The 14368-nt window shown below is 40.4% G+C and overlaps 2 protein-coding genes across 7 annotated transcripts in view; one reads left to right on the top strand and one right to left on the bottom strand.

Annotated features, from left to right (window-relative positions):
- The window catches only part of qtrt1 (queuine tRNA-ribosyltransferase 1), a 34657-nt gene extending 32148 nt beyond the window's left edge, over nt 1–2509 (top strand). The window contains exon 13 of one of the 2 annotated variants that reach the window (XR_006309248.1): nt 2372–2509. The gene's annotated coding sequence lies outside the window, so the exon portion shown is untranslated. The remainder of the gene's footprint in view (nt 1–2371) is intronic. The other variant, XM_043675476.1, reaches the window with a different exon arrangement.
- LOC122540157 (interleukin enhancer-binding factor 3-like) overlaps nt 1–14368 on the bottom strand; it is a 58032-nt gene that overhangs the window by 8137 nt on the left and 35527 nt on the right. For 4 of the 5 annotated variants that reach the window (XM_043675470.1, XM_043675473.1, XM_043675472.1 and 1 more), the window contains exons 14-18: nt 10783–10923; nt 10400–10537; nt 10121–10258; nt 7502–7664; nt 6855–6956 (exon numbers count right to left, since the gene is read on the bottom strand). In XM_043675470.1, coding sequence (XP_043531405.1) covers nt 6855–6956; nt 7502–7664; nt 10121–10258; nt 10400–10537; nt 10783–10923 — 682 coding nt within the window. Of the gene's footprint in view, nt 1–702; nt 2659–6854; nt 6957–7501; nt 7665–10120; nt 10259–10399; nt 10538–10782; nt 10924–14368 lie in introns of those variants that run through there. The other variant, XM_043675474.1, reaches the window with a different exon arrangement.

Here is a 14368-nt window from a genome sequence, read left to right as displayed (position 1 = left end):
CGAACTATCGAGTCCCCAATTAGTACTGCTCTGCTCTTCTTCACCCTTCCCTTCTGAGTAACGGGGACAGGCTCCGTGCCAGAGACCTGAGCCCCGTTACTTACCCCTGGTAAGTCATCCCCCCCACAAGTATCCAAGACGGTATACTTGGTCTCGGGGGGGATGGCCGCAGGGGGTCCCTGCACTGGCTGCTTCCTCCCAGTCCCCCTCACTGTCACCCATCTATCTGCCATCTTTGGAGTTACTACTTCCCTATAACTCTGTTCTATGACCCCCTCTGCCTCCCGAATGATCCTAAGTTCATCCAACTCCAGCTCCAGTTCCCTCACACGGTCTTGGAGGAGCTGGAGATGGGTGCACTTCCTGCAAGTGTAATCGGCAGGGACGTCGATGGCATCCCTCACCTCATACATGTTGCAGGAGGAACATTGCACTGCCTTCACTGCTATCCTTCTAAAGCTAACTTTTATTTAAAAAAAAAATGTCTTTCACTTAAAGTTGACACTTGAGGAATGCAGCTATAACTTTGAACAAGGAATTACTGTACAATAACTCAGAGTGGGTAACCATTGCGCTTTGTAGAAAATCCCAGGTATAATTTGTCAACACAATGCATTTAATCAAACAAGTGAGGCAGAAAGAAAAATGCCACTACCATAGTGCCACCTCATTCCAGAGATTGAAGCCATTGTCACTCATAGCTCTGTTTTATTCCATCAAAACTTTTATTGAACTTGAATAAACAATTCGACATCGGTCCTGCTCAGGATGCTATACATTTGTTCTCTTGTAGAAAAAAGTTACAACACAAAAAAAGCATTAAAATGTTAACTGATTGGGAGGCACAGTAAAATAGGTCATACATAAAATCCCAGAAGTGCAACCTGATTGTTCACTTAAAATCTGTATTATTTGATGGTACAGGATCAATATGTCACTGATATACAACCAAAACCAACAAAAATAAAGACCAGCAAGAACAGAGCCAGATATCACCAATATACCATCAATTTGATTGACACCATAGAGTCTGTCCTAAAATGCTGTGCCTAATTTCAAAAATTAAAACTTGGAAGAATATTCCACTCATTCAAATAACTCAATACAATGCAGCATATACGAGACCCAGTGTTACTTGGTGCAACGAAGGTGGTTAGCATTGAATGACATACTGTCTGAACAGATAATGAGTGTTGTTGAAAAACACAAACTGTCAAAAGGGAATTGCTTTAAGAAAATCTCAACAGATACTGCGGTTATATTTTTGTCTGAAACCTAGCAACCCAGATGAAACTACCAATTCCATCCAGAACCATATCTGCACATCCAGCTCACTATAAACTGAACTAACGTATTTAGGTATAATGTGGAACAGTCATGGCTCAGAACTAGGGGACAAACCATAATCAGTTGAATAGCTCAGGAAGGAAGTCAGGTGCAATTTCTTCTCATCTACAGGAGATACAGCAACTTAAAAACCACCAAAACTTCAGTAAACATGATCAATAATGAAGCAAATTTCTGAATAAAGGATTTGAGAGCTATAGGAATAGAGGATGATGAGATTTAATTATGAAGCGAAGACTCGTTCAACAAAAGGCCTTTTTTGCACAAAGAACGTTGCCCTAAACTCATGTCACAAAAATCGTCAATAGAACACTTCCACGTCTGAACAGACTGAATCCTCTCCACTTATGTTCAAACAAACAGATTCATGGGCAAAGGCTTGTAGACAGTTATAAAAAGGGCGAAAAAAAGCTTATAGGGCACCAAAGAATGCGAAACCCACTTTGACACAAAAGAGAATTCAGCTCCCCATGCCAGATGTTTCTGTTATGATGACAGGGAAGCCATGGGCTTTTTAAGCAGCAAAATGATATTTGGACGTTCAATTCCAGTTCAGTAGTTTTTAAGAACTTAAAAGTAGATGCCAAATTAAGCTAACAACAAAACACTGACGGATAAATCTACAAAGGGGTTATCTTGTCTGGCTGCGATTTCAAGTGCACATTTTCAACATGTAGACTTTGAAGCATTTGGCCGACAGTTTAAATGTCTTATCTACAACACCATCCAAAAATGCTTCCCACTGGTATCAATTGCATTATAGCATAAGGTGTGAACCCATAAATAGCTGCAACATTAAACATTAAATTCAAACATGTTGAAACATTATTATTCCAGGTTTAAATTATTTGGGCCATTTAAAGATCTGACCAAGTCCTGCCTCAAAACACCGCCAGTATGTGGAAGTTCCAATAGAGAACTATCCTGATGAGTTTTTTTTAAAAACGGGGAACCATAATTGCTTCTTTGGAAAACAAAATCCTTGTACTTTTCCATTGTTTATAACACATTTATTGCTTTTCAGATGCTGTGGTCTTGTAGAAGTCTCCTCCCCAAATCTCGTCAAAAGGTTAGAAATGCTGCAGATAAGACACTTGTCTGATGGATGCCAGAATTCGAAGTCAAAAACCAGTGGGCACAAAATGTCAGAGTCCAGATGAAGCAACACAGTCCAGAACGTGCCTGCAGACTTTGGGCGTCAACAGTTCAAATGAGTTAGACCAAAGTGGGAGGGACAGGTTTTTGTATGAATTTTCACCCTCTAGCCAGAGGGAAAATCTTGGAAGCTGTCTTTGAAAAAGTCACCTGCAGCTGGGAGACAGAGCAGAGGAAAAAAAAAAATTAGGCGTGCTTGGTAAAAAGGTAGAATGCCAATTTTTTTTTAGATTTCTCTGCTCCCGTCACCTCGTGCAAGTGGCTTTTTCTCAGACAAGCTGCTTCTTTGTGTGCAGATTTCAGTTTGTTGATAAATGTTTGCTTCTTGTGGCTTACAAAGCAGAGAAATATAAAATATTCAAACTATAATTCAGCAAAACATCAAGTACAAACTGCAACTCTCAAAACTGCACCCAGGAAGAGTGCTCTGGCACTACCAACCAGCCTTCTGAGGTTGACTTTAAGTGTATATGACTAGGACACAAATGGAGTCACTGACTACACTTCAGCTTGCACTTAGTTTTGTCCGAATGTTTTTTCTGAGTTTAACTATATTATTGCCCTTTCCCCAATATGAAGATTGACATTAATCAGAGGCCAACCTACATGAAGTCCCAGATGGGTAATAGATATTACAACATATAGACACTGGACCTAACCAGTCTGTATGGCATTTACCCATAAACTATGGAGATAAACAAGAAACTCGCTGAAACTACAATTTCATTTTCCAGCAGTTCCTCAGAAGATCAACCACTGCAGCAAAAAGGTCAGAGGACCAAACAAAATTGAAATCTAATTTATTCCTCCAGTTTCAGAGTCATACAGTATAGAAACAGGCTCTGTGACCGACAGCGACTATGCCAATCAACAAACAGCAAATTATATTAATCCAATTTACCTGTACTTGGTCTGTAGCCTATTGTGCCCTCGCATTTTAAGTATTGTCCAGATGCTTCTAAACATTGTGAGAGTACCTGCATCCACTTTCCCCTCAGGCAGCACATTCCAGATTTCTAACATCATCTAGGAGAAAATATTTTAACACATAGACCTGCTCTAAACAACTTGCTCCTCACCTTAAACTTATGCCCTCTGGTCTTTAGACATATCTACATGGGAAAAGATATGTGAACTAAAAAACTGTCTTTCAACTTTGTATAGCTCAATCAGACTCATCAGCCTCCTCTGCTGCAAGAAAAACAAACCCAGCCTATTGGTCTCTCCTCATAACCGAGTTTTTCTATCCCAGGTAACATCCTAGTGAATCTCCTCAGCACCCTTTGCAGTGCAATCATGTTCTTTCAATCGTGTGGCAACCAGAACTGCACCCAGAATTTCATTTGGAGCCTGACCAACGTATTATAATGTAGTAACAAGACTTTCTTCCAATACTTTATGTTTGTAGCTTTTAAGATGGATAACTTGAGAACTAAAAAGAGGCCATTTAGATTAGATTAATTAGATCCCCTACAGCATGGAAACAGGCCCTTCGGCCTAACAAGTTCACACAGACCCTCCGAAAAGGAACCCACCCAGACCCATTCCCCTAGCCTATATTTTCCCCCGGACTAATGCACTATGTTCTGGATTAGTGGTGCTGGAAGAGCACAGCAGTTCAGGCAGCATCCGAGGAGCAGTAAAATCGACGATTTGGGCAAAAGCCCCCACTTAACACTACGGGCAATTCAGCACGGCCAATTCACCTGACCTGCATATCTTTGGATTGTGGGAAGAAACCGGTGCACCCGGAGGAAACCCACAGACACAGGGAGAATGTGCAAACTCCACACAGTCAACCGAGGCTGGAATTGAACAGAGGTACCTGGCGCTGAGGCAGCAGTGCTAACCAGAGCCACCGTACCACCTCAAGTCCAAACTAATTCTCTGAAATTGCCAGTTCTGTTACCCGGTTTTATTCCCATAGTCCTGCAAATTTATTTCCTTCAACTGTACATCCTGTCTCCTTTCTAAATCGTTGATTGCCTTCATTTCCACAAGGCAATGAGTTTCAAATTGCAAATAACTGTCAATTATTTTTCCTCATATTCCTCAAGATGTGCCCCCAAGTCCTCATATGATCAGCTAACGATAGTACTGATCTAAACCTGTCATAATCGTGAACACCAAAAACAGGTTTCCGTTCAATCTCCAAGAACAACACCAGCCTCTTCAACTTGAAATCCTGGATTCCTGAAACCATCCTGGTATCTCCTCTGCACCCTCTCAAAGATCCTTGCATCCTTCTTCCGCGCGATTTCTGGAACGGGCATCCAAAGGATGTTTATAAAGTCAAGAGTGTGGTGCTGGAAAAGCACACCAGGTCAGGCAGCATCCGAGGAGCAGGAGAGTGGACATTTCGGGCAAAAGCTATTCATCAGGAGCAGGAACCTCCTGCTCCTCAGATGCTGCCTGACCGGCATTGCTTTGCCAGTACCACATTCTCGATTCTAATCTCCAGCGTCTGGAGTCCTCACTTTCGCCTAGAGTTTTATAAAGCTTCAGCGTAATTGCTCACTTTGTGCATAATACACGGAGTTTACGAAGCCAAGATCCCAAATGATTTGTTATTAACTTTTTTGTCAACATGCCTTCTCCTTAAGGAGCCAATTCACATGAACTCCCAGTCACGTCTGTTCCTTTATTCTTTTTAGAATTGGAATGTTAAGTTTATATTGCCTCCCCCTGCCCTTTCTTCCAAATCTCACTCCTTTGTATTCCAACTGTCACTTGTCCGTCTATTCTACCAGCCTATGCCTGGTTAGAGTTGCATCATCCTCACTGCTTGCCACTTCTCCAAATGTGACATTTCAGCAAATTCTGAATTGACTCCAGACTATTAATATACATCAAACAGTAGTTAATTAACTCATAAATGAGTATCCATCAAGTTTGTTCTTGATAATGGTTTTTAATCAGTCATGTTAAACTATCTGACCTGTATTTGCTGAAACTCTCCATATAGCTTTCCTTAAACAAGCATATTACATTTGCTGCTATCCAATTTTCTGGCAGTTATCCCCTACTCCCTCTCTACCACCAACATGTTGCCAGCATTCCCTTTTTCTGTAAACATTGGATATTCTGCTTCACTTGTTCTATCAGTTCGTTGTTTCTTGTCTGGACCTGACTTGTAGGATTCACTGGAAATCACAAATCCTATTTTTTTGTTGTCTCTTGATACTTTATACCTCCCTAATAAACCAAAATGACCTGGAATGGTCCTGTATTTTCCTCTTTTTGGAATATTCATAACTTGTACTTGTAGCATATCTTCCTCAATTATGTAATCTCTAGTTCCATTTTATCCTGACCAAAGTACCCTCTACCACTTAAGCAAGCCCTCTTGCAAATTAGAGTACTACCTTGTTCTTCTCCATTACTAATAAAATTTAGTCACAGATGTATAGCATGGAAACTCACCCAGGCCAACCAGATATTCTAAATTAATCTAGCCCTATTAGCCAGCACTTCGTCCATATCCCTCTAAACCCTTCCTATTCATATATCCACTCAGATGCCTTTTAAATGTTGTAATTGTACCAGCCTCCACCACTTCCTCTGGCAGCTCATTTCATACAAGCGCCACTTTGTGTTGCCCTTGCGTCTCTTTTAAATCTTTGCTCTCGCACCATAAACCTATGTCCTCTAATTCTGGACTCCGCTACTCCAGGGAAAAGACCATGTTTATGCATCCTATCCGTGCCCCCTCATTTTATAAACCTCAATAAGGTCACCCTCATACTATAAAAACCAGTGTTACTCAAGTGTTAACCCCAGATATTTCAATCTTGAGCACCAGATCCAGCGATGCTCTTTTCTAGTTTTATCTTGAACATAATTCAACATGTTTTCCTGAATTCCTTACTCTCTAACATTCAATACCTGAACAATTAAAATCCTGCCAATAATACTATACTACAGTCCTTGCATCTCAATTTCCCTCTAAACCAGCAATCTAATTTGTTTTATTACAATCTGAAGTACTATTTACCAGTCCCTCAGAGCCAAAAGCCAGATCATTAGGGCATTGACCATGATAGGAGGATACAGCACTTCTAACTCGTTTTGGGGACTATATGCTCTTATTCAAAAAAAAAACAATTTCACTCATTACATAAAGAACTCAAATGTCAATCTTTATCACTTTCCTCTTGCATTAAGACAAGTCATAATTGCAGTGTGTTGCCAGAATGCAGATAGTTGACTGACATGCAGTTTCACCCTTTTCTTTTTATACAGAACTCCCAACGGTAATGTAAAAACTACCCTCAGCCTCTTGCTGGATGATAACATGAAGTATATGGTCTTATAAAGTTGTCAGTTACATACATTTTAAAATGAAATCTTACCATATCCACCAGAAGAGTTAGAGGATCCATAACCATAGCTAGCACCACTCCCTCCTCCACCACTACCACCATATCCATAGCTTCCTCCTCCATAACCAGTCCCTGGCAAGAGAAACAAAAAGTACATGTCATGTGGAGCTAACACAGAGATTACAGCCTGGGCAATAATTCCTCTCAATTTAACTGCACTCAAAGGTCAGAACATAAAGATCAAAAACCTGAAACACAGATGAAAGGCCTACACTGTCAATTTCACATACTTTTCAATAGACAGCATGAAACCAAAATTGGAAGGATGGATGAATGAAGTAATTGTCTCTACATTGGCTGTCCATTCTGGTTATTCATTTTACTATCAGATTAACAGGACAGAGGTTGGTTTGTTTTGTTCTGGCTTCTAGTTGGTATTAACATAATCACTTAAAGAAAACCACAAAATAGCTGATGCAAGAAAAAAAAAAGTCATTACTTCCTTAGGCCACGTTCAGAGGTTACATTGACAGAATTCAGTGAATAGTAAGGAAATGCTGCTATTACTGAAAATGTTGAGTCACTGTCCCAGGGTGTATTGCAGGATGTTTGGATGCAGAAGATTCACTGTATTCTCCAATTTAATGAAAACAAAAGGGTCAGTCAAAAACTCTTACCAGAAGACAAGTAGCCAGAATTGTTGGATGCTTGGAAACCACCTCTGCCAGCTCTTCCACGACCTCTGCCTCTACCTCTCTGTACAGGAGGACCTGAAGGAGGACCAGTAGGGAGGACTCCCATTCCCATACCACCGCTAAATCCCATGTTGTGTTGCTGTGGCTGTTTGGAGACAGACATGTTTACTTTGATTTTGAACTGTAAAACATTTATTTCTTTGAGTAATATAGCCAATATGTTTTAATCTTCCTGACACTAGACTTATAGAAACATGAGAATGATTGGTTAGGTTTAGATCAGGTCATGTAATTCCATATTATACAACAACTGTCCTAAATATCTGCACTCAAGATTTCAGTCACAGTGCACACTACTCAAAAAACACTGTGCCCAATCTAATTTTATTTTGATGCACTGTTTAAGACATCTCTTGAAAGGTTAACTGAACACAGATATGGTTTCCTCCACGTAATAAGACGTAACCCAAAACAGAATATAGACAATCTTAAAGCATTTCAGAAGAATACACATCAAAACCTAATACAAACAGGTCATTTTGCTCAGTAAGTCCATATTGGCTATTATCTTCGAATAAGCAGCAACTGTATTCTGAACTGCTCTCTTCTAATAGTTCTTGTGATGAAACTTTTTTTTGAGAGTACTTTTTTTAGGCTTTCCTATTTTAAATTTCATTCCCTGTGAAATAAAGGCCAACATTTTATTTGCTTTCCTTATTACTTGCTGAACTTAAATGCAAACCTTTTGTGATTTATGCATGAGGCCTTCTAAATATCTCTATGCTGTAGTTTTCTGCAGTCTTCATCTAAAATTTGAATACACTGCCTCTAAGCATGGTGGAAGCAGGTTTAATTGAGACATTCCTAAGGGCACTCGATAAAAATAGTGTTCAAGAGTGTCAGCAAACAGCAATAGATTGGGACTCATTTAATGAGCTAGTGCAGACAAAATGGGCTCAATGGCCTCTTTCTCTGCTGATTCTCTGAAGTAACATTCAATACCTCTATTCTTCCTATCAAAAAGCATTATCTCACATTTTATTTCACCCACCAAGTTTCTGCCCATTTGTGAGGCCGTGTTTATATCTCTGCAGACTGTCATCCTCACTGCTTACCCATCCACCTACTTTTGTCATCTACAAACTTGTTGATTGTACATTCACTTCTGTCATCCAAAACATTAACACATATTGTAAATCAGAGCTCTGCATTGGTCACTGTGGCACTTCACTACTTACAGGTTGCCGTCCTGAAAATGTCTCCCCTTGTTCCATTGCTGTCTTCTATTAGTTAGCCAGTTCTCCATTCATGCTGACATATCACCCATATTAGCTTAGCTTATTAATTAGCCTCATATGTGGTACCATAACAAATACCTTCTGTCAATTAAAATATATTACATTCACTGCTTTCCCTTTTTCCAACTTGCTGGTAATTGTCTCAAAATAAAATCTAATAAAGTTTGCCAGGCATTCTTTCCCCTTCATCAAACTATGCCGACTCTGTTTAATCATATTATGTATTTCTAAATGCTCTGCTATTACATCCTTTATAACAAACTTCAAAAATTTGTTTAAAACAGAGCTGAAGCTCACTGTCTTACTTTTTGTTTCCATTTCTTTTTAGATAAATGTATTACACTGGTAGTTCTCCAATCTGCAGGCACTTTTCCGTAATCTAAGAAATCCTGGAAGACTACTACGAATATGCACTCTCATTCTCTGTAACTACTACTTTTAATATCCTAGGATGCATCCCATCAGATCCAGGGAACAGATCAGTCTTTAGCCCCAGTATTTTCATTTAGTGACAGTTACTGTATTTATTTACTCTTGCCTTTTTACTCCTTGATTATTTAGAATTTTTGGAATGCTATTAGTGCTTTCTATAGTGAAGAGTGATTACTTATTCAACTTCTGTCATGTCCTCGTTCCGTATTATTATCTAACTTATTAAGCACCCTGTATCTCACACTTTGTCTACTTATTGTAATTGATTATTAAATTATATGTCAGCAGACTTTTTGATATTTTCTCCCTATTCCTTTATAATTATTAATTTGAAAACATCAATTTTTCGAAGACTTTCCTTAAGCTTCAACAATGTCATCTTCCAACGGCTATTAACTCAACAAAGAGCTTAGATCAACCAGTATCAAGTACCTACTTGACATAAAGCCAAAAAGCGAAGCTTAATGTCATTTTCACAGCCACATATTTTAGCGGAGGTTAACAAGAGACAAGGCCATACTACCCAGATTGAGCACAGCCTAGTGATTTTACCAGAAAACTAATCCATTGGTTTAGCTTGGAAGAAAACAAAAGTTGTTCTGATTTTCGACATTGGACCATGATGCAGCAATTCATTGCGAAAGCAAACGTAGGGCAATAGGTATGAACAGGGCTTAGTGCCATCAATACGGATGCCTCTAATTGAGTAATCCAAGCTCAAATCAACAACAAAACCATTACCACAACACAGGAGCAAAAACATACAATGGACATAATGTGTCTACATTGGTGCAGACCACATTCTGTCTCATGGTGAGGCTAAAACTAGAATGCAAGCCCTTTCCTCATCCCATTGGTGTCAATGACTTACCTGAACAATCCTTTTTTTCTTTACTTCTACAGGAGGTTGGTGGGGGAACAGTTTCTCCAGAGCTGCCAATGCAGCATGTGCTTTAGCTACTTTCTTATTGGAGCCTGACCCAGTGAATTTCTGGCCATCAACTTCAACCTGGAAGATAAAAATATTTCTGATTTATTCATATGTTTTGTTAAGATTATTTAAATGATTTAATTTCAGATTTAAAAGATAGTCAGTAATATTTTACACATTTCTAAACAGCAATATGGTCAGTACAAAGTCAACTCTTACCTCCATAACAAACCGTTTATCATGACTGCCACCAGTCTCAGAAATTAATTCATACTTCAGTCCTCGTCGTTTTTCATTCAGTTCCATAACTGGATTTTTCCCCTGTTTGGTCAAAATTGGACCTTGCTGACGTGCACTCTGAATGGAAGACAAAAATTCAGAATATGCAATCAAGTAAACGAATCGGGTATCAATCGTCTCTGGCTCAGGTGAAAGTTATCTTCAAAGACATCACTCCTACTCAGAGGCCAACTCATCACTAACAAAATTAGTCAATCATACTGCCCAAGTGAATTTCTACCACTGCTTGAAAATAGCACTTTGCATGAAGATTGTATTAAAAGTGTGCAGAGTCAAAACTGTTGACAGACATGGTACTGTACCTCAGCCTCTGGAGTCACAGATACTGTCTTCACGGTTACTGCTGCAGGAGCTGGAACAATTGGCTTGGGTTCTATTTTAACCACAGTTTCTTCAACTTTCTCAGGTTCAACTCCAGTAGGAAGTCCCTTATCCTGCAAAACCTGCAAGGAAATGAGTTTATAATTAGAGCAAGTCAATATTAAGGACCATAGTGACATAAATGGAAGAAAATAGCATGCATTACACCAATTAACTCCGCAAAACAATAGCATAAATGTTTTTAAAAAATCTTATAGCAGATTCTTCTCGCATAAGGCAGACAAAGAATTGCAGCTGTGATGAGCCAACCTTTTTATCAAAAGTAAATGATAAAAGTTGCACACAGTTGTTGTTAATTTATAATTTCAATGCAATCCTCAAGTTCCTTTCAAAAAACGAAGACCTTTGTGACCTGAATTCAGGTGTATATGTAGTTGACCTACAATGATATGGAGATTAAATGTTTCGAATGTTATCACCATATACAGGGAGAAAGTGAGGACTGCAGATGCTGGAGATCAGAGCTAAAAAATATGTTGCTGGAAAAGCACAGCAGGTCAGGCAGCATCCAAGGAGCAGGAGAATTAACGTTTTGGGCATAAGCCCTTCTTCAGAGAGGTGCGAATCCGTAGAATGACTTTTGTCATTTGCCTCTACCGTCAGGTGTCTGCAAAGGATGCCCGTTTAGAAGGAGATTTTATCTTTTGAGTGTTGTCAATTCAGAAATTGCAAGATGATATTTATTCATACAACATCCCAAAATATACAATGCAACAAACAACACCTACTCCCTCACATACAAAGACAAACAAACAATCACATGCAAAGATGGATTCTAGAGAATGAAGTACATTGCTAGAAAATTAACATGATTTGCTTTTGTGTTCTGTTAAGATCAAGTCCTTTTAAACAGGTGTACACGATGTAGGCCTAGCTGTGTTTTCTCTTGCTGTTATTTGGGATGAATGCATTTCCTGATTTCAAGATAAGATTGATGCCAGGTCTGTGAGGAACGTTTGCAAGTGGAAGTGAACTAGTCTGTTGAAACTTTATTGCTGGAACAGCACAGCAGGTCAGGCAGCATCCAGGGAACAGGAGATTCGACGTTTCGGGCACAGGCCCTTCTTCAGGCCCTTCTCCTGTTCCCTGGATGCTGCCTGACCTGCTGTGCTGTTCCAGCAATAAAGTTTCAACTTTGATCTCCAGCATCTGCAGACCTCACTTTCTCCTCGAAGTGAACTAGTCTCCCTTGCACTGAGTAGAGTGACTGTGGTAGGGCTTTCTTCTCCTGGCTGGAGGAGTTGTCCATCTTGTCATCTGAAGGTTTCTAGACTCTATTTTTTCCCTGGAATTTGGAGTAAAAGGTTTACTTCTGAAGAGAGTTTCAATCAGATGATCAACACATCTATTTTCCACCCACAATGGTTTGGGAGTCCAAAGCCATTACATAATAGGAAAGTGGAATATTCATACTCAATTCAGAGGGTTCTTAAAATTTTTAGTCAGGGATGTGGGCACCTGTGGCTGGCCAACATTTATTGTCCATCCCTCGCTGCCACTGAGAAGGTGGTGGTGAACTACCTTCTTGAACTACTGCACCCATATGTCGTAGGTTAACTCACAATGCCATTAGGGAGAACATTCCAGAATTTTGACCTAATGACAGCGAAGGAACAGCAATGAAATTCAAAGTCAGGATAGAGTGTGGTTTGGAGTGAACTTGGAGGTAGTGGTGTTCACATGTATTTGGTGCTGCTTCTAGAAGGTAGAGGTTATGATTTTAGAGATTCTGCCCGAGAAGCCTTCATGAATTTCTGCAGTGCATCTTGTAGATGGTATGCAATGCTGAAAAAGAGTGTTGATGCTGGAGGAATGGATGCTTGTGGATATGGTGCTTGATCTTGGATGGTGTGAAGTTTGAGTGTTGTTGGAGCTGCACTCATCCAAACGAGAGGGAGTATTCCATCACACTCCTGACTTGTGCATTTGGGAAGTCAGGTGGTGAGGTATTCACACTGCAGGCCTCCAAGCTTCTGTACTCTTATGGCTAGTCATGTTCAGTTTCTGGTCAATGGTAACCCCAGACTTGATAGTGAGGGACTCAGTGATAGCAATGTATCAAGTAGCACTGGATAGATTCTGTGTTGTTGGAGGTAGTCACTGCCTGGTATTTATGTGATATTTTCAATTTTCAGCCCAAAACTGGATATTATCCTGATCTTGCAATATTTGGATATGGACTGCTTCAGTATTCGAGTCATGAATGGTGCTGAGCATTGTGCAATCATCAACGAACATCTCCATTTCTGACCCTATGATGGAGGGAATGTCATTAAGAAAGAAACAAACGACGATTAGACTAGGGCACTACCCTGAGGAACTGCTGTGGGGATGTTGCTGTGGGGAGATGACTGACCGCCCAACATCCGCAACCATCTTACTTTGAAAAACCTATGACCCCAAACAGTGGTGAGGTTCCCCCCACCGATTCCCATGACTCCAGTTTTGCTGGGGTTCCTCGATGCCACATTGCTCAGGTATGGCCTTGGATGCGAAAAGGAAGTCACTCTCACCTCACCTTTGAAATTCAGCTCTTTTGTTGAAGTTTCAGCAAAGGCTGTGATGTGATCAGGAGCGGAGTAGCCCCAGTGAAACTCAAAGCAGATGATTGGGAGAAACCTGATGGGTGGTTATTGGCTGGGTTGGATCTGGCATACTGGGTGAAAACAGGACATAACTAGGAAATTTTCCAGATTATTGGATAAATTCCAGTGTTGTAGCTGTAATAGAATAGTTTAACTGGGGAGGAGGCAGGTTTTGGAGCTTACGTCTTCAGTATTATTAGAACATAGAAAAATACAGCGCAATACAGGCCCTTTGGCCCTCGATGTTGCGCCGATCCAAGCCCACCTAACCTACACTAGCCCACTATCCTCCATATGCCTATCCAATGCCCGTTTAAATGCCCATAAAGAGGGACAATCCACCACTGCTACTGGCAGGGCATTCCACGAACTGACGAGTCGCTGATTAAAGAATCTACCCCTAACATCTGTCCTACCACCCCTTAATTTAAAGCTATGCCCCATCGTAATAGCTGACTCCATACGTGGAAAAAGATTCTCACTGTCGACCCTATCTAAACCCCTAATCATCTTGTACACCTCCATCAAGTCACCCCTAAACCTTCTTTACACCATTGAAAACAACCCCAAGTGCCTCAGCCTTTCCTAATACGATCTTTCTACCATACCAGGCAACATCCTGGTAAACCTCCACTGCACCCGTTCCAGTGCCTCCACATCCTTCCAATAGTATGGCGACCAAAACTGCACACAATACTCCAGATGCGGCCGCAACAGAGTCTTATACAACTGCAACATGACCTCAGTACTCCGGAACTCAATTCCTCTACCAATAAAAGCCAGTACGCCATATGCCTTCCTCACCGCACTATTTACCTGGGTGGCAACTTTCAAAGATTTGTGTACATGGACACCAAGATCCCTCTGCTCATCCACACTACCAAGTATCCGACCATTAACCCAGTACCCCATCTTTTTGTTA

Source organism: Chiloscyllium plagiosum, chromosome 34 (assembly GCF_004010195.1).
Source record: "Chiloscyllium plagiosum isolate BGI_BamShark_2017 chromosome 34, ASM401019v2, whole genome shotgun sequence".
NCBI lineage: Eukaryota > Metazoa > Chordata > Chondrichthyes > Orectolobiformes > Hemiscylliidae > Chiloscyllium > Chiloscyllium plagiosum.
The sequence above is the reverse complement of the archived record's forward strand: the minus strand, read 5'-3'. Positions and strand labels throughout refer to the sequence as shown.